The sequence below is a fragment of the Aspergillus homomorphus genome (assembly GCF_003184865.1).
Source record: "Aspergillus homomorphus CBS 101889 unplaced genomic scaffold BO97scaffold_32, whole genome shotgun sequence".
Taxonomy (NCBI): domain Eukaryota; kingdom Fungi; phylum Ascomycota; class Eurotiomycetes; order Eurotiales; family Aspergillaceae; genus Aspergillus; species Aspergillus homomorphus.
The window spans coordinates 311,810-330,923 of NW_020291918.1; the positions used below are offsets into that span (position 1 = coordinate 311,810).

Sequence of the window (19,114 nt, forward strand, 5' to 3'; positions counted from 1 at the left end):
TGTAGTATTAGGGCATTTGCATTTTTTTTGGACCTGACCTTTCTTTATACCTGCGTGTTGATCCTCTTCATCATCTCATTGTGACGGACATACCAGGAGAAGGCGTTGTTGGGATGGGCTTGGTGGATTCTAGTTTATACATAATCGGGAAGCACATATCGGCAAAGCAGCGAGTGTATACATACTATACAGATGACATAACTCCATTAACTTGTAGCCTGGTAGAGGATAGACCCTATTTGATTTGATATCTGGACCCTGTAAACAAACCACCGGCGTGATGTGGCTGGTGCCGCCCGCCCTGTTCTTTAAATGAAGCTATTCCCAAGTGGTCTACCGCAGATTGGCGGACAGAGAGACTGGGCAGAAGGAGCGGTTACCTTTGTTCAGGACCAATTTTATCTATTTCAGTTTCTATTTCTGATATACTCCTCTCTCTCTCTCTCGTGCGGAATTGTAGACTAGCTTCTTCATCTTCATCTTGTTCATCTTTTTTCTCCAACCTCGCCAGTGGATACTGCTAAAAATGGCAAGCACTGGTGCCGGGTCTGGTCTAGCCCCCAGAGATCCAGGGATCGTCAGGAGGTCGAACGATGGAGCCCGAGAAGTTGGGAGGTGAAGACGGATGGTGCAACACGCTAGGGAGATGGATCGAGTTCTAAAGGCAGAGAAAAGGGTCAGGAAAGGGGGGGCTGAAGGCTGAAGCTTGAGAATCCGAGACAGTGGTGTGGCAGATTTGGCCCTACTAATGGAGGAAGAAAGAGGGAAAAGAGATAGCTGTATGTATCATGGATGTATGGTATAACTGCAAATACACCCAAAGTGATTCGAATACCCTTGTTGATTGTTTCCATTGCAGTTTCGTACGATTACCCACCCAAAATTACCCAACCCACAACTTGGAAGGGGAAAAAAAAATCTCCCTCCTCCCTACGCAAGGAGGAGCTGCTGCTGCTGGGGGGTGGATCGAATCATCACCTGACAAAGAACTTAGTTAGCACTCACTGATTGTTTTATCAAGTGAAAGATGGATACATAGTAGATACGAGTAACATGGATCACCCGGATCCATTTCTCGTCCAATTTCGCAGACCCGGTGGATCTGGTCTGTAATGCTACTCGACACGATCATCTCCGGGTGATGGCCGATAGCCAATCTACCTACTCCGTACCTACTGTATAGTACATATAATAAAATGTACATATGGTCTATGGCTATGTCTGTACTGTACAGGACGTACCCATGAGTTATCAGCTACTCATGTAAACTTAGACTACGGAGTAGGTTAAGCAAGAACAAGAATCGGAACCAGAACGTGCAGTGCCTGAGCTGCACGAGCAGCTGCAGGTACACGAAGCGGTGTGCGTCCTTCCTGTTCCTGGGATGATGCGGACTTTCCCTCTCACTTCCTCTCTCCATCATCGAGGGTCATCCAAATTCGAATCTTGCTTCTTGGGTGTAACCACAGAGCAACAAAAGTGATTGATCTTTGCAAATGTCCTGTCGGCTGTTAAATGCCGAACCTATCCTAAGACCGGACAGTGAGACACCCGGGGTTCTGACTCGGGTCCGAGGCCGGAGAGTGACAGAGAGAAGTGACGTTAAATGCACGACGATAGCGACAGTCAAACTCAGATTCCAGACCCTTTCGGTGTCAGTATTCTTTGTCTTGTCTAGGAGTAACCTCTGCCTGGAACTGGGTCGATTTGGTTACAATCCCATTTTGAGTGAACCCCGAGATCCTGGTCACTGCATGAATCTGCGATGGGTCCGACCAGGATGATCGCGCGTCGATTTGATGTGATGAGTCTTATCCCACCACGTTGAGTGGGTATTCCCCGCCCGTCTTTTTCAGCCTAGGCAAAATACTTACGGTATCCGGTCTTCTCTTCCGTGGCTGCAGCAGCAGCAGTAGCAGCAGCAGCAGCAGCCCGCAGAATGCAATGGAAACAGCACCTGAGTGAATTATTTCCGAGAGTGTGAGAAGGATAGAGAACCTAGTGATACTTTCAGCCCGATGGACGACCCGAAAAGAGTTTCTCTGGTCGTTCCCGACGCCCGGTCGTGGTATTTCTAGACTAAGTAGCGATGGCGTGCCCCGTCTGCCATTCTAATTCCCAGAACCATGGGTCGGCGAGCTACAGCAATGATATGATAGATGTTCACTGTACTCCGTACTGTACATTCAGTGTCTCTAGGAGGAGGGAAAAGGATACGCCAACAGGAACCTCGGGATAATCCTCTGCTCTGCTGTAACTCGACTCGACTCTCTTGGGTTCTTCCCCCCGCCCCCGCTTGGCGTTCACAAACTTCAGCCAGGCCGAGAAGCTCCCGTCAGGCGTCCAGTCAAGCAGCCGGAACCTTGGGCTAGCATGAATCTTTGCGATGGTCAGTGGAGAGAACGTTGAACTGGGGTCTGACTGTCAGTACAAGCGAATGAAGATCTGGTGGTGCCTGAATTGACATCTCGTATTGACGGAACTGGGGCTGAGGGGATTCCGCCGTCTTTTTAGCTTGCTTATGTTGTATGTGTTGTGACTTGTCATCCAGTGCAATTAACGAGGAGAGCGAGCACCCGAAGTATACGTATAGTAATATGCTCACTGCAATACAGAGAGATATGACTGGTTGGATTCCAGTGAATGGATCTGTTCACCTAGCGATGTATGTATGTACTTTACATTCGGTATGTTAAGTCCGTAGAGTCCGTAGACATCTTGTCCACGCATACTATACTGTATGTACATACACACACAAACACATGTTGGGGATGGGAAAACGTATGCGAGTCCTCCCATCCCACCAGCATATGCAGAGTTCCCGCACATCAAGCTGAGTGGAATATTTGGTTCAATTCTGTTGCCCTATTAGGAAGTTCGCAGTTTTCACTGTACAAGGTACAGTGCCCTCGATACATCCTCCCCGGGGTCGGACAGTTTTTCAGCTCGCAGCTCGTGTATCCGACTCTTTTCTTTTTGGCTGTGCCGGGCAAAAACCCACCGCAGATACTTACCCAACGGTGAGGTACCCCATGCGGGATCATCCCCTACAATTCAGGGCTGGTAAGGTTGCCCGAATCTTCTGAGTTTCAATTGCAGATATTCAAGACTCGGGATGGATGATATGGTACGTATTGGGGATACATCCAAGTCCATTACAGAGGGGCATTTCGATTTTATTGGTTTTTTTTTTTATTTTTTTTTCTCTTTCAGGACGAGGAAGGACCTCGGATCCGGATAATGTCGAAGCTCATGTTGCGAAAGAGTCAATTGATTCATAGGTTAGAGTGCGATGATGATTGAGCAAGCATACGGCGGGTTCCGTGAATCAGAGTGGGCAGCAGTTGAGGGATTAAAATAGAAGGCAGGAACGATCTCCGCCGTATATATAGGCGACGGGGCATTGTTCTTCAGCTTCACGGTTATCCAATTGATTGTTTGCCCTCTGCAATGAGTATTGTACTTCTATGAGTATGAAGCCATGACCAGTCAGCAAGGTTTAGTAAGTACATAGTATTAAGTCTGGCACACTTTCTTATAGCAATCGTTGGTACACATAAACATAAGACACCCAATCAGTCCCTCTAGACTGTTCACTTTTTAGCCCTTTGGCCCTTGAATCTTGTGAACATGGTGCTGGTGCCAGTGCTGGTTGGTCACTGTATATCTCCATAATGATAATACTGATGATGGTTTATCCCCAGCATTCCTACTTCCCACACCGAGTATAAATGGAGAAATTCGATCAGACAACGGGGAAGGGGGGAATGGGGACGAACGACCAAGGGGAAGAACGGACACTCAACCTCCCAGGCTTATAAAACTTTAAAATGTCGGTAGAACAAAGACCAGAGCGAGGAGTTCCACTGCCCGACTGGGTATGGAGTACTAACTAGGTACACTACGGCTTGACTTTCAACTAAACAGAATAAAAAGGATTCCCAGCAGCCAACGTGGCTGGGACGGCGCACATTACGGCTTACCAGATTATCAGTCGACAAAATGGAAAAGAAAATGAGGAGGGAGGCTCTCATGGAATACCCCCCCCGGGCCCCGTTAACTTGCTAGTAGCACTAACTACTAAGTAGCCCCGGAGTAGTCGTAGTTAGTGTCTGTTCCAGTCTTGTCTCCCAAGGCCAAAAAAAGTGATAATACCAAATTACAACCTGGGACAAACAGACAGGTAATTTCCCTTGGTGGAGGCTCATCGACGGTATTTTTGCACATTTGCCTTGTCCCCCACCTCAACCCATCAGCAAGTCAGTGAGTGAGTGAGGAGTGAGGGAGGGAGTGAGAGCAAGTTAAGTAAGTACTGTACCTAACTGAGAGTTGTGTATAGTCATGGTCATGGTTGTCTTTGTGCAAGTCCACTCACTGTACGAGTATCATTTTCCTCCTTTTGATCATTGTTTATCTTCTTCGTCTTCCTCCTCCTCTGATCTCCTCTTCTTTTCTTCCCATTCGTTCGTCCTCTTTCATCCTCCTGCATTTACCTCTTCTCTCTCGCTCCCCCCAGACGGTAGTACCTCAAATTCTTTTTTTTCCCTTTTCCTATCTATCCTTCCCCGATCCGACCTTAGTCGTCCTTCTTTTTGTCTTGTCTTTGCTCTGGTACTGTACGTATTGATCACAGGTGGTGTGCCTCGATCTCGATTTACCCCCTCGGACTCCATCCATACAGACATAGTCCCGTACTTCCATTCCCTCCTTTCACAGCCAGAAATTCTCTCCTATTTCTCTTCCATTTGCTGTCCTTTGAGCTCGTGCTTCTTTTGCTGCTTCCCCAAGTGTCCTCTTCGCCTGTTTCGAAGTTTTGGACGTGTTTCTCGCATCCGTTTCGACCCTCGATCTAAAACGACACCGGAAACTTTCCCGCCGCACGATACGGGGTTTTCCTCGTCTTCTCCTACCATCTTCCTTCTCCTCCCTCCCCGGCCTCCCCCCGTGTCGCTCATCTGCCTCTTCTTTAAATCCTCCTTTCCCTCGATCCTCCTTCGTCCTCTGCGACTCCGCTCTTATCGCATTGAACTCCGTACCCGCGGGAACCCTTTTGTGCTCCTATCATGGTCCAGAGCCGGATCAATTCTTCGCAATTGGTGGTCTAACGGTTGCTCATCGCATTCACATGCTTACCTCGCAACTCATTCTCCCTCAACAGCCACCTGGGTTTCGTTCTGTCTCTATTCAAATCACCCTGTCTCCCTTCACTGACCGACTCATCCCTCTGCTCCGACCCGCACCATGTCTCAGCAGGATCTGGACCGTGCCTATGGCCGAGCACCCAGCAGTGGCTCCCCCGAACAGCATTCGGTCCACACCCGCTCTAGATCGACCGCCCATGCGCAAAGTCCAAAACGCTTGTCTGTCTTAAGTGGCCGGTCTCGCAGCAATACAACGAATTCCGCCACCTCTTCCCGTCGTTCACCTGGCTCGTCAATGACCTCGGTCGAGGGACCCTCGCTGCCCGCTTACGAGGACCGGGCCGGTTCGTCAGCCGGCTTTCGTTATGACCGCTCTGAAAGCGTGACGAAATCGCTCCTGTCGCGTGGGAGTCGCATCCTGCGTCGTCGGGGGAGCAAGTTCCATATAGTCTCCACGCTGGACGAGGAAGACGAGGTGGAGCGCGAGAAGTCCCGTTTTGAGGTCTCGGAACTCTTCAGCCGGCATCACAAGCCACGGCCAAGCGATGCACGTAGGTACCCTCACACGATTACCCTCTGTCATTCACGGTCACTATCGCACGCGAAAGCCCCATCTTAGGCTTGCATGGGATCCTCATGCTGACATCTCGCGCAGATGATCAGCTGAAGAGCTTGATCTCGGATCCGTTCGACTTTCACCATCTGACTCACACAAGTCCGTCTCAGTTCCAGTCTCTTGAAAAGGCTCGAGAAACTGACTTGGTCACCGAGTTCTCTGCCATCCGTGCCTCTCAGAGGCCTGTCACCAACCTCAAAGGAATTCAAGCACAAGATCTGCACTTCCGAGATTTCTCCTCGGAAGATTTCACCCAAGGCGGTATAGCCATTGCTGAGAACGATGTTTCTCCCGATCCGGCACCAATAAGCCCTCCAGCATCGCCGAACGGCTCCATATCCATCAGTCCCAAACAGCGCGACATCCGAGGTCGACGAGAGTCGCGCGTCGTCGAGAATTTCTCGCGGCCTGTCCCTAGATTCCCCAAAGACCCGGGAGTAGCCAATTCTCCACCGAGGGCTTCTTCACCGAGGTTGGCATCTTCTCCTGAGCTACCTGAGCCAGCTCCTCGGGCTATCGACGAGATATTGGGCTTATCCAGCCAGCCAACGTACCCCGAACACGTGTTTTCACAAGATGGTGACGACGACGATGATGTCTATCGGAGCGCTCCATGGTCCCAACTACAAGCCCAGGACATGTTTCCTGTTCCTGCTGCCCATGCGGTTACCACAGATGCTGAAAGCGAGAGACTTGGTGTGAGGACCTCCTCCATGTCTCTGACCGCTCTGTCATCTGATCTGGAAGGCGTCCCAGAAGAAGAGGAAGGCGAAGAAGAAGCGGATGCGACCCTGGAGCTTGAGGCCGCACCTGAGCTTCCCATTGACCACGAGCCCCCTCAGCCGGACACAGGGTTCCACCCGCTTCCATTGGTCGATCCCCAGTCAGCTTCCGCAGCTGCTCCAATTACGTCCGATCTGTCCGTATACGTGGCTCGGGATCTCGCAAGGAAATTTTCCGAAGCACTTGGCTCTCCCACCCTCCCCCAAGATTGTTCAACAGCAGGAGCATCCGTGCCCGAACCGCCATCTTCGGGATGTGCCGGGTTGCGATCCTCGGCTGCTCCGCAAGCCGTTTATGAGACAATCTATGATTCGTGGGATGCTGATATCGATTATTGCTACGAGCATGCAGCTGAATCCAATTCGAACTTCGACTGGACTCGCAATTCAGTCGACGAGCCTCGAGCGGATGTGACGACAGAGACCACTGCCCCAAGTGAAAATGATGCCATGGTCTCATGTGACCGGCTGTGCGCCATCGCCGTGTCCACAACGAACTTGGACTCTATACCTTATTCGGAAGTCAGCTCACAGGTGGCCGTGACGCCTTCAACTACTGGCTATGAGACCGGAATGGCCGCCTACCAGAGAGATAGTGATTATTTTCGTCCTGTCAGATTCGGGCCGGCCCTGAACAAATCACTGAATCCAGAGTCCATATATGATGATTATTTGGCAACTGATGCCGAGTCGGATCGACATTTTTCGTTCTACTCGCAGCAAGGTGCAATTCAACCCATCGAGCATTCCATCTCTCCTCGGAGTAGCTTCTCTCCGATCAGCAAGTGCAACTCCCAAGAAAGCTTGATCTTATCCCGTGCGGCATCGATTGTGCGCAAACACCGGTCATCCGTCTCGACCGCTAGTGTTCCAGAACTAGTGCACAGTCTGGCAAACGGCCGAGAACTGATTCCTACCGAACAGATGCTTTCGGGAGAATATACTGCAGTTGGAAGGCCAGACTCCTCTCATCACAAGCAAATCAAGAGCCTTGCGCGGGAACTTGAAGCACAGATGCTGTGTCGCACGGAATCTGATGCAGGCTGCGAGCCTCTAAGTCCGGGCTCTGTTATCCCTTCTTCCATCCACGACCGGGCCAAGTCCACAAGCGAAGTTGAAGCGGCACCGTTGGCCGCGGCCGCCGCTTCTAGGGTCGCCCCTCGTCGTAAAGGCCGAGCATCATACTCTCTCTTTCCTGCGGCCGCAAATTAAGTTGTCGTCGGTCAACACATCTGCTAGCCCGGCGCATCCTATTCGGCAGCGTACTGACCCTGCCGATTTCGATCATCAGATCTATCTTTGTTCTGTTCTCCTTCAGCCCGTTCTCCATTAGAACGTCTTCCACGAATTATGATTTGAACCCCCCATCTTAGCCGAGGTTTGATTTCGGCTCTTTTTCTCTCTGTGTTCTTGCGATGACACTCTTCCTTGTACCATTTGCATACCAATCCTGCATACTATGCGCTTGCTTTGATCTTCTATTTGCGCGTCCCTTGCATTTCTCAGCGATCGTTCTCATCGGAAAGAAAAAGAAATAAGGTGTTTTTTTTTTTTCCTTTGTGCCTAGGCGTAGAGGTTTGGGATCTGGTTATGAGCGGGGTTCGATGAATCAAAATCCGTTCAAGTTCGCCTGCCGTTCTTCTTGCGACTGATTTTTATGTTCTTGGTTGTGGTCCGAGAAGTTGGATGTCCGATCACTCTCACAGAATTACCACCAGGGGTCGCTTGGGATTTATTTCCACTAAATGAAAAGGACAGGGGGCATTGAAATACTTTTCTGAAAGGCCTCTAAGAAACAGGAGCAAATGCTGATAAGGGGAAAAGACTAATAGAGCTTTTGCTGCTACATCCAGCTAGGCTGACTCTGAGCACATGTACAGTACAAGTAAACCTGAAGTTGCAGGGGACCGGGATTAAGAGGTGCCATGACGATGGATGTCATTCACCGCTTCAAGGCGGTCTCCTATTCTGCTGGTTTTTCTTCATTCCCCGCCTTACCTCTTTCCCTTACAATAGATTCATCTCTCATCTTCTGTGTCAGCATGCGTCATACATCCCTCTATTGCATGCAACGGTCATCCTATAGATGAGGCTGTTAGATATTGGTTAGGTCTAAATCATGTCCGACCCTTCACAGTCCTTGATCAAGCGTCCAAGCGACAGCAGCTTGATGCCTCCTCCTCCTCCACCGAAGCGCATTAAACGACCAGCCACCGTCCTTGACGAAGATGTCTACACCAACGCTCTCTCCGAAATCATTGCGCGCGATTACTTCCCTGGTCTTCTGGAAAACCAAGTCAAACAAGAATATCTGGATGCATTGGATTCACAGGATAAAGAATGGATTTCAAGTTCGAAAAAGAAACTCTCCGATTTATTGCAGACTCCAGCGAGAGCCCGTTCCTGCCCAGGTTCTGCTTATATGAAGTCACAATCCACTGAAAACAGAAGACCAGACGATACTCCGATGGGCTGGGGGGGAGATACACCTCTGTCGGTGACGTCTGCCCTCTCATCCGGAACTCAGATGACAGTGACCGGCACCCAGCCCCGGGGTCCTGATGTGAGTCGGCTCGGATTGCTGGAGTTTCAAGCCAAGTATACCAGTGAAGACAATGAATCCTTCAACAAAATACTGGACAAGCGAAACGCCAAGCATCGTGAGAGATATGCCTGGCTCTGGAACGGGAATAAAATGCCAACCACACGACAAACTGCCCATCATCGGCGTGAGACAAAACGGATTGAGGCCCAAGGTGGCAACCCGGACCAGAACAACCAGGTTTTGATCAAGACCGACCTGGACGCTCGGCCCGCTCAGCCTAACACGTGGAAGATAAAGCCAGATAACTCACTCATGTTCGCACCGTCGTCCGTCGAAGACACTCACGAGACAATTCAGCAGAAAGCCGAAGCTGCCTCACGAGCAGCGCCCAAGTGTGTGGTCTACCAGAACACTCGTCTTCCAGACGAAGCTCTCCAACAACCTTTCGGGAATGCGCCCCCGCCTTCCCCATCAATATCGGCAATCAATGATGCTATTGCCGGACGCCCTCGCCCTACAGATTCCGAGCCTGGATACATTGGCAGTGAAACGCCCCGAGTCAACGGATATGCATTTGTGGATGAGGATGAGCCTGAGTATGATCCTGGCTCGACCGGGGGCAATGGCTCTATTATAGACGATTCCCACTTGCTCGGGACCAGTGATGCAACTCCCAACCCATTCCTGATCAAAGAAAATCGCAAACGAGAAGATCTTCACCATCGTATGGTCGACCGCGTGGCACGGACGAGACGTGCGGAAAAGGTTGTCCGCGAGACCAAATCTCCCGTCGTGATGACTCCCAGGTTTGCCAGCAGTCCGCGACTTGACTTTGGGCAGCGGGCGACGGATGCAGCTACTCCCAGGATAAGAGCAAGCAAGATGCTGACACCCGCAGCGCAGAAGCTGCTAAGCCAAGTCGGAAGCACACCCCGTTCGAGTGGTCTGTCTTCAACTTCGTCATCTAATCTAAGGAATATCTGGACGCCAACTCCTCGGAAAGGCAAATGACTGCTTATTTTGTTCTTGCCCGTGGATTTTCTCTTTGTGAGCGTTTGTCAATTGACTAGACACCATGATACACAGGGTGGCATTGCGCGTTGAACTATAGCGCTTCCCATCAGTGTAATTGATATTCTTAGTGTTCAAGGGCATGTTTCTTGATTTCACGTCACCATTCATGCTTTCTATCCGCCAACAAGGGACTGTTGTTTCTCCTGCCCTTCTATCCTTCAATGCATTCAGTCATCAAAGAGCTCCCAGTCCAGGGTCTGAAGGCTGCATCGGTGACTAGAGATTCTGTTACAACCCACTCCAGGAAAATCTCACTGCGCCAAGAGGAAACTACGATTATACCTTTTTCTTCCGGCCGGTCCAATGCATTTATATCGAACAAAGAGTAACCGAGTCCAGTTGTTCTATACGCTCATTCAGCACAAGCACACATGCAGTAACATTGCAGGCAAATTCAACAGGGGTATCTGTTTTCTTGTATCCAAGAACATAAAGATCGCATATCTCACGGTTGCTGGGACCGGCCAGACCAAGCCATGTGTACGCATATGCATTCCCAAGACCCTTCATTCCCTCCCCAGGAAGGAGGGGTGACAGGGCCAATTGGATAGCGTAACTCAGCATACTCCTTGAGCAAGCGCGCAAATCGTGGTCCACAGGACCGTCAAGGCAAAAAGAGTATCCCACGCACCCTGATGGAGGCCTGCTGCCATGTTCAAGTAGTATGCAGCTCCCAAATAACTGCAGGTGATATCGCCACTCGGGTCCCGAGCCCCATAGGAAGAATTCAACCACCGCCCCACTGGGCAACTGAAGCCCATTGCGGACGGGCAGTTTCGGACCAGGCTGTGGCAGACGTCCTGGCAGGGCAAGATCTCCTTATAAGGACCCGGGCGTATCTCAGTGTCGATCAACGAGTTTCGTGATCGGTTTGTGGCTGGGTCAGTCAATAGACCACTGTTGGCGATTGAGGAGCCGTTCAAGAATGTCTGGCCCGCATTACGGACTTGGAGAAAAGAATCTGTGCTCGAAAAGTCCTGGCATCGCGGGATCGTCACGGCGCAGAGCCACTGCTTGTAGGCCTGCGCGCAGCTGTCACAGGAGACGGCAAGGGAGAACATGCTTTCACTGGAAGCGTTGCATTGAACTTGCTGAAGAGAGTAACTGAAGTTTTGGTAGAGAGAAGCGGCATTGTCGTCATAGAATGAGCGAAGGGCCGAGGTCTGAGTGGAGGAGTTCGACGGCACAGCATACGCGACTTCTGAGCAGAATGTGAGGTCATACACGACCGCACAGTTGTCCTCTGTTCTTGTTAGCGCGGGCTACGCATATGAAGTGCGGTCAAATGTAGAGCTCACCTGTCTTAGTAGTGAAGTTCATCGGCTTCCAGACCTTTCCCCCGCCACCAATTATTCCATTTCCGGCAGTGGTGGAATTGCCATATCGAGCCAGAATGCCCAGATAGGTGGAACTTCTATTGAAGCCGGTGGCATAGAATTGTTCTTTGGGTCGAGAAGCATCACCCCTGGTAGTCATGCTTGTCTTCACGTTGCTCATACCGATCTGCGCAAGCCGATCGAGAGCGCAGAAGGATCGCTCGAGGCCCGAGATAGCGGTGCTGTTCATATTGTTGGCAAACAGGGTGTACGGGGGTGTCTTGTTCATCCATTTGTTGATATCCTGGGCGTCGAGATCGGTGTCTGTGAGGTTATCCGTCGTAAGGAGTGCGGCGTTCGTGTCCGAGTCCACCAAGTATACGAGTTGGTTCTCGGTGTCCACATTATGGAAGAAGGCATCGGTGGAAACCGCGATCTGATACGTGTACGACCCCGAAGACACCGTACTGTTGGGAGCGGTCACGCCAATGTACATGTTCCCATCAACCACCAGCGTCGTGCCCATGTAGCCTTCCTCCGCCGCAATTACCTGTTGTTCCGCACTGTCTTTGTCGGGGCCCGGCTGCTCAAGGGAATTGGATAGGGAGACGTAAACCTGCAGCTGTGGCACCGGGGAAGAGGCATTGGTCGCATTTACCGATATGTTGAGGCTCGGTTTCGAGCAGGCCGTGAGGGACAGATAGACGGTGGCCGCTCGGGTTGCGATCTCTCCGTTGCTTCGCTTTGAAGTGGTATCGTTGGTGCTATCGCTAGCTGTCGAATCAATAGGGAAATACCAATGCTGAGTTTCGCCCACCTTCAACGTGCGTTCCTGATACTGGTTGTTTCCTAGAGAGGACACACCAGTCGGGGCTCGACGGACCAAATCTAGCCCTCGTCCTCGACTCTCTCCCTCCTTTTCTTCATCCACGGCATCTTCAAATTCCAGTCCATTATAGGATCCCAGTGGGAAAGCAAACTGTGCGCCAGCATCGCCGGCATAAATGACTCCCTGGCCTCCGACGGCCACATGCGCCGAGGTCTCTACTTCCTCTGCAGCAACGGGGCCAGCCCAAAGGGCCAAAGCGACAGCGGCGAGGGCATAGACCACATTGGCGACCGCCGACCCGTGCGACATGACCATCATGGAAAGTGGTTGATCGCGCCCCGGATTGCGATTGAGGCACGCATTGATTATGAGAAAGGAACCGTTTCTCCTCACGGGCCGAGATTTGCCAAAATCGTGAAATAATGTGAGGTCCCAGAGACTTTGATTAGAACTATTTTGAATCCTCCTTCCCACATTCAACGTTCAGCTTGTGGGGGATTGACTGTCGCGGTGCGGATATTTTCAGTCGGTCGCTTCGGGGGCCTGATGGAGATGGATGACAGGCTTATACCCCCTTATGGGCGATTGAGAGGCGTTCGGATTGTTCTCCGTACTTGGCTGCCTGGAGCATTCGATGCCTCTCTTGGCTTGCTGCGCCACAAATCCCGATCTCCATTTTGTCTGAGCCACACTTCGTCCAATCCAAATTTAAACCGGCGCTTTACATAATGATATTGATACCAAGATAATGTTTCTGGGTCCTACGAATCGCACGCGCACGCACAAGTCACCATATATATATATATATGTACCACATACACTATCTGTGTCAATCCCTCCATCCCCTATAATATACTTTTGATTACAGCAGACAAGAGTAAACAACATAGAACACAAAAGAGAGATTGCAGCCAAAGCATGATATGCAAAAGTCGATGCAATACAAGCATGATACCAAGAATCAAGACAATCAATGACCAAACAGCTGAAACTGATTGCGCCGATCTTAAACGAGCTTGTACCGGCGGGCGGCCACTCCACTGACTATTATGATAGCACCAATGACGCCAATGATCCCGAAGAACCACGCGAGGCTGTCTGTTTTTTCTCCGGGAACCTTTACATTCATGCCGAAGAGACCGCAGATGAGATTCATAGGGACGAGCATGGTGGCAATGAGTGTGACCTTGCTGAGAACTTTGTTGACGTGGTTACCCAGCATCAAGTTTGTCACATTCAGCTGCGCAAGATAGTTGGTGTGTGAGCGGCTGAGCATTTTTTCGAAATGTGCTAGATTAGACATCATGGTCACAACGTGGTCCTGGATGTCGCCTAAGTAAAGGCCAATGTCGCCGCGGGGAGTGACCGAGTACTGTTCATTGCAGCGTTTGGAGAAACCCCGGATTACATCGGCTTTGCCACCCAAGAGACGCATCAGACTCATGACCTTCTTGCGTAAGCCACCAATGCGAGGTAAGAATGACTCAAAATCGTCCATACGCGCAATGAACACAAGATCTTCGATGGCCTCCGATTCGACCTCAATTTCACGAATCACAGGACCGAAACTATCCACAATATCGTCGCTAAATCAACCCACGTTAGATTACACAAGTAGACATGGCGCACATAGCTGACATCGACTTACATCATCGCATAGCAGATCCAGTCGCTGCTGAGTGATACATAATCGCGAAGCTTGCCAATGCGCTTCCGAACATTAGCTGCATGAGGGTTCTCGGTGAAAGAGAAAGACAGCACCCCATCGCGGAACACGACCATATAGAAATTCACGGGCTCCATAAACTGCTCGCTAGTTTTATCCATCTGGTAAAATGTCCTGAAGCAGACAAAGTAATACTGCTTAAAAAGCTCAACCTTTTCGCGAGCTTCTTGGGTCAGGATGTCCTCCGTTGTCAAAGGGTGAATGGAGAACGCTCGGGACAAGGCTCCGACTTCGTCCTCCGTAGGATTCAACACATCAAGCCACCAGACACCGCCTTCTGGGCCAAGCTGGAAGAGATCGCGAAAAGTATCCCCCGGAAGAACCAGGTCACCCAGCTCTGCAGCGTGCACAGTGCTCTGGGATTCCGATGAGAAAAAGCCAAATCGGGTGGGCTCATTCTCATTTTTCAGATTCTCAAGCAATTCTTTCTCGTTTAGAACATCTGCGAATAACTTCTCGTTCTTCGTCGATGTCGGATCCAGTATCTTGTCAGATAAAGATTCCGCGCTTGATGAGCGTTTCATGCCATCACTGTCAAAATTATGGGCACCCGCACGAAGGTCATAAAAGATACGAGGCTTCTTGCTCTGCGAGCTCAGACTATGCTTACGTCTGCTTGCTGTGGGCTTCGCTTGCTGGCTGAGCGCAACAAATTCTTCCAACTCCTCATAATCGATGACTGGGATTCTGCCGGGCTGCTCAAATGTTGGCACGCAGCCATCATCAGTCGTTTCCAATTGTGCATCCCCAGGCTGCGGGCGAATCACACTGGCATTGCTGAACGTGGGGCGACGATGGTGCGTGCCACCAGATACTGTGCGTTGAAGAATGGCCTCGAGGTCAGGAGCTCCGTGACTCTCCAGGGTATTAGCCCGTTCCCGGCGACGCGGATCTGCGAAGGCTTCGACCGAGTTGGGTGGAGAGGTTGATCTAGCTGAGACGGATGACTCGGGCGACAACTTAGCGTAGTCTTGATGCGTGCGGCTGTAGGTGCGACCATGCCGGACATTGCCCGCGGGGTCCACGGAGAACCGACGTCCCAGTGCGGTGAGGTCTTTAACAGATCGGTCGTCGTCGACGATTGCCTGCTCGAAATCGCGCGAGAAAGAACCTGCTTCTCTGAGCGCATCCTGTATATTGAGCAAGTCTGGGCGCTGAGGGCTCTCTGGGTGCAAGCCCTGCGGTGCAGTATTTTGCCGACTGAGCGGCACATCGGGGGCGGCTTCCATGCGAGGCGAATCCAATTGGAACCGGTGGTCATCAAGTTCAGGAACCGGAGTGCTGTATCTCGTGAGAAACATGTATTTCTCGGACTTGGGTGACTCGGACATTATGGCAAAATTGAATGGTATGCGGTTAGTGTTTTTTGTTGCTCGTCAGTTAATAGTTGATTGAATGCGCGTCGCAAGCGGCCGGAATATGAGGCCTTGACTACCGTTTCGATAAGTTCCGCTGGGCTCAAGAACGCGAGATTGTACACAGGATGATAAACAAGGTCCCAGGAGTATTTGCTCCTCCATCCATTAGCCAGACCCGTCGTTAGGGCCTGGCATTACCGATGCGCGTCCGTGTGCCAGCTTTGGAAGTGCTGGATAATCCTATTAGGGGGGTCTAGTATCGCCCCCGCAGAAGACCCTGAATTTCGGGCCCAAAAGAGGGTGGAGGAGAGAGGACTGGTTGTAGCGAAGGCCCGCCAACTTGACTGAATCAAGTGAATGGGAGCGTTGTCGCTCCAGAGATAAAATCAAGAAGATGGGTAGAACGAGGAAAACTCCTTGGATAGAGCCTTCGAGGTTCACCTCAGAATTCGAGAGATGACGTTGACCGGATTCGGCACTAAGAGGCTTGGTAAAAGGGAGGGCGAGGGGGGAGAACAAGAGAATTGGGCGTCAGAAGTCCCGTTCAAAGGCCAATGCTGGAGAAAAGACCTAAATATCGGCACCAACTCTGATGTGGGATGGGATGAATGAAGAAGTAAAGCGGAAGGTAGCGACTTGATAAAGCCAGACTTTTCTCGGAAAAAAAGAGGTCGGACACTCTGCACTCGGGAAGAACCCCTCGGGAGTTGAACACCACAACTCAGCGTGTAGAAGGAACACGGGCAAGATCAAGTAAAGGATCAATAGATGTTGGTGAATATTGTGGTAGTTCTGCCGATTTCCACCCCGAAAAGGTGATTTCTGTCTTAAAGACAAAGGAAGAGAGAGAGAGAGGGGAGGGGGAGGGGGAGGCACAAAGCCGGAGTTGGGACGATGATTTATTTTACCTGCTCAAACAACTCCAATGGACGGACGGGGACTGAGAGATTACGAGGAGCGGGCAGAGATTTCCGCTTGACTGGGGCTGCTAGGCTGTGTAATTACATGACCGTATCTTCTATATACCCTACTTTATCATAGTCCACGGTAGGTCTCGGGATTTTCCCTTTTGGATCACTTGCAATTCTTGCTTATTCAGATTGCCTATAATTCGTCCATCTTCCTCTTACAACCACCTAAGTCAGAAGGGTGTCTTAAGGGAGTGACTGGTCCAGTGAGGGTGAATCTGGTAAATACTCTTAAGTACAAGGCTTGACGGTATCACACTATACGGGATAACCCCGTTACTGACTACTCCGTTCCTATCTTTAGGTACTGTACTGTACCTATACTGTAAAGTCGCGACGTCGGAAAAGGCTCCGAGGGGGGTTTAGTATCGACTCTGTCGAGGTATGGCCAACCACAGTAGTTAGTTAGTTAACCCGTGACTAGCCGGGTCTGCTCACTGTCAGCACACCCTTAATTCGAGCCCGTTGCGATGGATGATTTCACATCATGAGGTAATTGCGGATGTATATACTGGTTGACGGTGGTCGACAGGCAGTAACAACTGTATATGATGCACATGTCATAGGAAACAACGGACCTTGAGATTTTCAGATGAGCTGCATGAGCTGCTGCATGAGCTGCATGTCTCTCCTGACTCCTGTGTAAAGTCGGCCCTCTCGAACATGGGCCATCCATCATCAGGCACCCATTTTTTATCGTTAGCTCCTGCTCTTTCTTCCGTCCCAGTTATGGAGTCCACGTTCTAGCCGTCCATCAACCACCATGTGATGTTCCGGAGACGAAAAGGGTTATTCTTCTTAAAGACATTCTGAGCCTTCGCAGTGTGTAATGATGTCGGTAAGGTGCTTAGCCAGATGTCGCCATTACCATTTGTCGTCGCAGTATTGAAGGTTTTTCTCTTTTATCCTTCCCCCTCCCCCACCCTCGATCCGATGCGTCGTGGTCATCGGGATGGTTTTGGTTTGTTCAATCATAGCAAGGCGAGACGATGTGGTGGCCCGGCACTAAAGTTGGGGATTGGGATGGAAATTATGGTGTCCTGTATGTCTGGCCTCTGGGTCCGACCTCGGCCGGTTGGTCCCCCTCCCTGGCTAATTTTCGGCAGCGCATGCCAAGACAAGAAGAGTCACTCTATCAAAAGTAGTTTCAATCCATTCCTCTCCATACTGCGGTGACTCCATCCATCAGCTTTCTCTCTCCCCCATTGTTGCCCTGAGACCTCCGTTTCTTATTTGGTCTCTGACCTGCCCTGACCACTCCTAGACAATGGCTTCTCCTACTTCTTTCTCGTTAAAGATCCCCTGCTCTTCTGCCAATATCGGCCCCGGTTTTGACGTGATTGGCCTGGCGTTGTCCCTTCACCTCGAACTTCAAGTCACCATTGATACCTCCAAGGCACCTTCCCAACAACCACTTAACTGTGTGGTCACCTACGAGGACCGAAGCAACAGCACCGAAAAGATTGACTTGGATCCTGAAGTGAATCTGATAACCCGTGTAGCTCTATATGTACTTAGATGCCATGACCAGAGGGCATTTCCCGCGGAGACCCATGTGCATATTGTAAACCCAATTCCTCTGGGCCGGGGTCTCGGCTCATCCGGCACTGCAGTTGTGGCCGGGGTAATGTTGGGAAATGAAGTAGGCCGCCTGGGTCTGAGCAAGGACCGGATGCTGGATTATTGTTTGATGATCGGTGAGTGCAGAGTAGCTTTGGCCTTCCCTCCAGGGCAGCGGGCTTGTGCTGACCGTGTCTACAGAACGACACCCAGACAATGTTGCTGCTTCGCTCTTTGGAGGCTTCGTCGGAACCTACCTCAACGAACTCAAGCCCGAGGACGTAGCACGCAAGGAGATCCCCCTCAGTGAAGTCCTGCCCGCCCCCGCCGGTGGAGTTGATACCGGAAAGAGGCCCCCGGAGCCTCCCCTTGGAATCGGCCACTACAGGAAGTTTCAGTGGGCCAAGGAAATCAAGGCCATCGCCATCATTCCCAACTTCGTGGTGCCAACCGCCAATGCTAGAAGTGTCTTGCCAACTTCTTACTCGAGAGCGGATGTGGTAAGCTTCCCCTAGCCTTTGCCTCACAGTCGACGTGCAGTCAAACCCAAGGATTGCAACAAGCCACTAATTGCCCACGTCAATCAGGTCTACAACCTCCAACGCGCTGCTTTGCTCCCTGCCGCCTTGGGCAGCTCTCCCCCGGATCCGGATATGATCTATCTGGCGATGCAAGACAAGGTCCACCAGCCGTATCGCCAAACTCTCATTCCGGGCCTGACGGAGATACTTCAGTCAATGAACCCTCGTACACAGCCTGGTCTTTTGGGAATCTGCCTTTCTGGTGCGGGTCCAACTATTTTGGCTCTGGCAACTGAAAAGTTTGAGGAAATCGCAGATCGTATCATTGCTCGGTTCGCCTCCAACAATATCAGTTGTCAATGGAAGTTGCTCGAGCCTGCTCAAGCGGGTGCCACGGTCCAATACTGATTAAAGTATACAGTGTGTCTTGGATCCACCTCTCTTTCCTAGGCCTGAATAGAATTTTATACTCTGAAGGGAACTGCTATGGCCAGTATGCACGTGTCCAACATTCGAAGTAGTATCACCAGAGCAAAACATATGCGCAGCTATGATCGCGAGGATCAGTCAATGAGCGTTCTAGCCACCTGACAATGTAGAAGGCGGGAATTATGAAAGTGGCCTCATGAATTCCAGTATGTAACTAATTAAGTCGAGATCCTTAGTAGTGTTAATTGT

General features: G+C 50.8%; 6 protein-coding genes across 6 annotated transcripts; 4 read left to right on the forward strand and 2 right to left on the reverse strand.

Moving 5' to 3' along the window:
* Positions 1-4,052: 4,052 nt before the first annotated feature.
* BO97DRAFT_149077 (uncharacterized protein) lies at positions 4,053-5,494 on the forward strand. Its single transcript, XM_025690156.1, has one exon. The coding sequence runs from the start codon at positions 4,342-4,344 to the stop codon at positions 5,209-5,211; it is 870 nt and encodes a 289-aa protein (XP_025549265.1). The 5' UTR covers positions 4,053-4,341; the 3' UTR covers positions 5,212-5,494.
* BO97DRAFT_350313 (uncharacterized protein) lies at positions 5,242-7,751 on the forward strand (the record flags this gene model as incomplete). Its single annotated transcript, XM_025691948.1, has 2 exons — positions 5,242-5,692; positions 5,797-7,751. 2 exons carry the CDS (start codon positions 5,242-5,244, stop codon positions 7,749-7,751), a joined length of 2,406 nt encoding a protein of 801 aa, XP_025549266.1.
* A 783-nt stretch (positions 7,752-8,534) lies between these two features.
* On the forward strand, positions 8,535-10,405 carry BO97DRAFT_149164 (splicing factor ESS-2 family protein). The gene has a single exon (XM_025690158.1). It carries the CDS (start codon positions 8,659-8,661, stop codon positions 10,093-10,095), a length of 1,437 nt encoding a protein of 478 aa, XP_025549267.1. The 5' UTR covers positions 8,535-8,658; the 3' UTR covers positions 10,096-10,405.
* A 196-nt stretch (positions 10,406-10,601) lies between these two features.
* On the reverse strand, positions 10,602-12,735 carry BO97DRAFT_149126 (MID1 family protein). Its single transcript, XM_025690157.1, has 2 exons — positions 11,457-12,735; positions 10,602-11,401 (listed from the first exon to the last, which is right to left on the reverse strand). Exons 1-2 carry the CDS (start codon positions 12,619-12,621, stop codon positions 10,716-10,718), a joined length of 1,851 nt encoding a protein of 616 aa, XP_025549268.1. The 5' UTR covers positions 12,622-12,735; the 3' UTR covers positions 10,602-10,715.
* A 574-nt stretch (positions 12,736-13,309) lies between these two features.
* On the reverse strand, positions 13,310-15,360 carry BO97DRAFT_350283 (magnesium transporter CorA family protein; the record flags this gene model as incomplete). The annotated part of the gene is made up of 2 exons (XM_025691945.1): positions 13,310-13,889; positions 13,952-15,360. 2 exons carry the CDS (start codon positions 15,358-15,360, stop codon positions 13,310-13,312), a joined length of 1,989 nt encoding a protein of 662 aa, XP_025549269.1.
* A 2,262-nt stretch (positions 15,361-17,622) lies between these two features.
* Positions 17,623-18,844, forward strand: BO97DRAFT_350228 (homoserine kinase; the record flags this gene model as incomplete). The annotated part of the gene is made up of 3 exons (XM_025691943.1): positions 17,623-18,052; positions 18,117-18,415; positions 18,503-18,844. 3 exons carry the CDS (start codon positions 17,623-17,625, stop codon positions 18,842-18,844), a joined length of 1,071 nt encoding a protein of 356 aa, XP_025549270.1.
* Between the last annotated feature and the right edge of the window lie 270 nt (positions 18,845-19,114).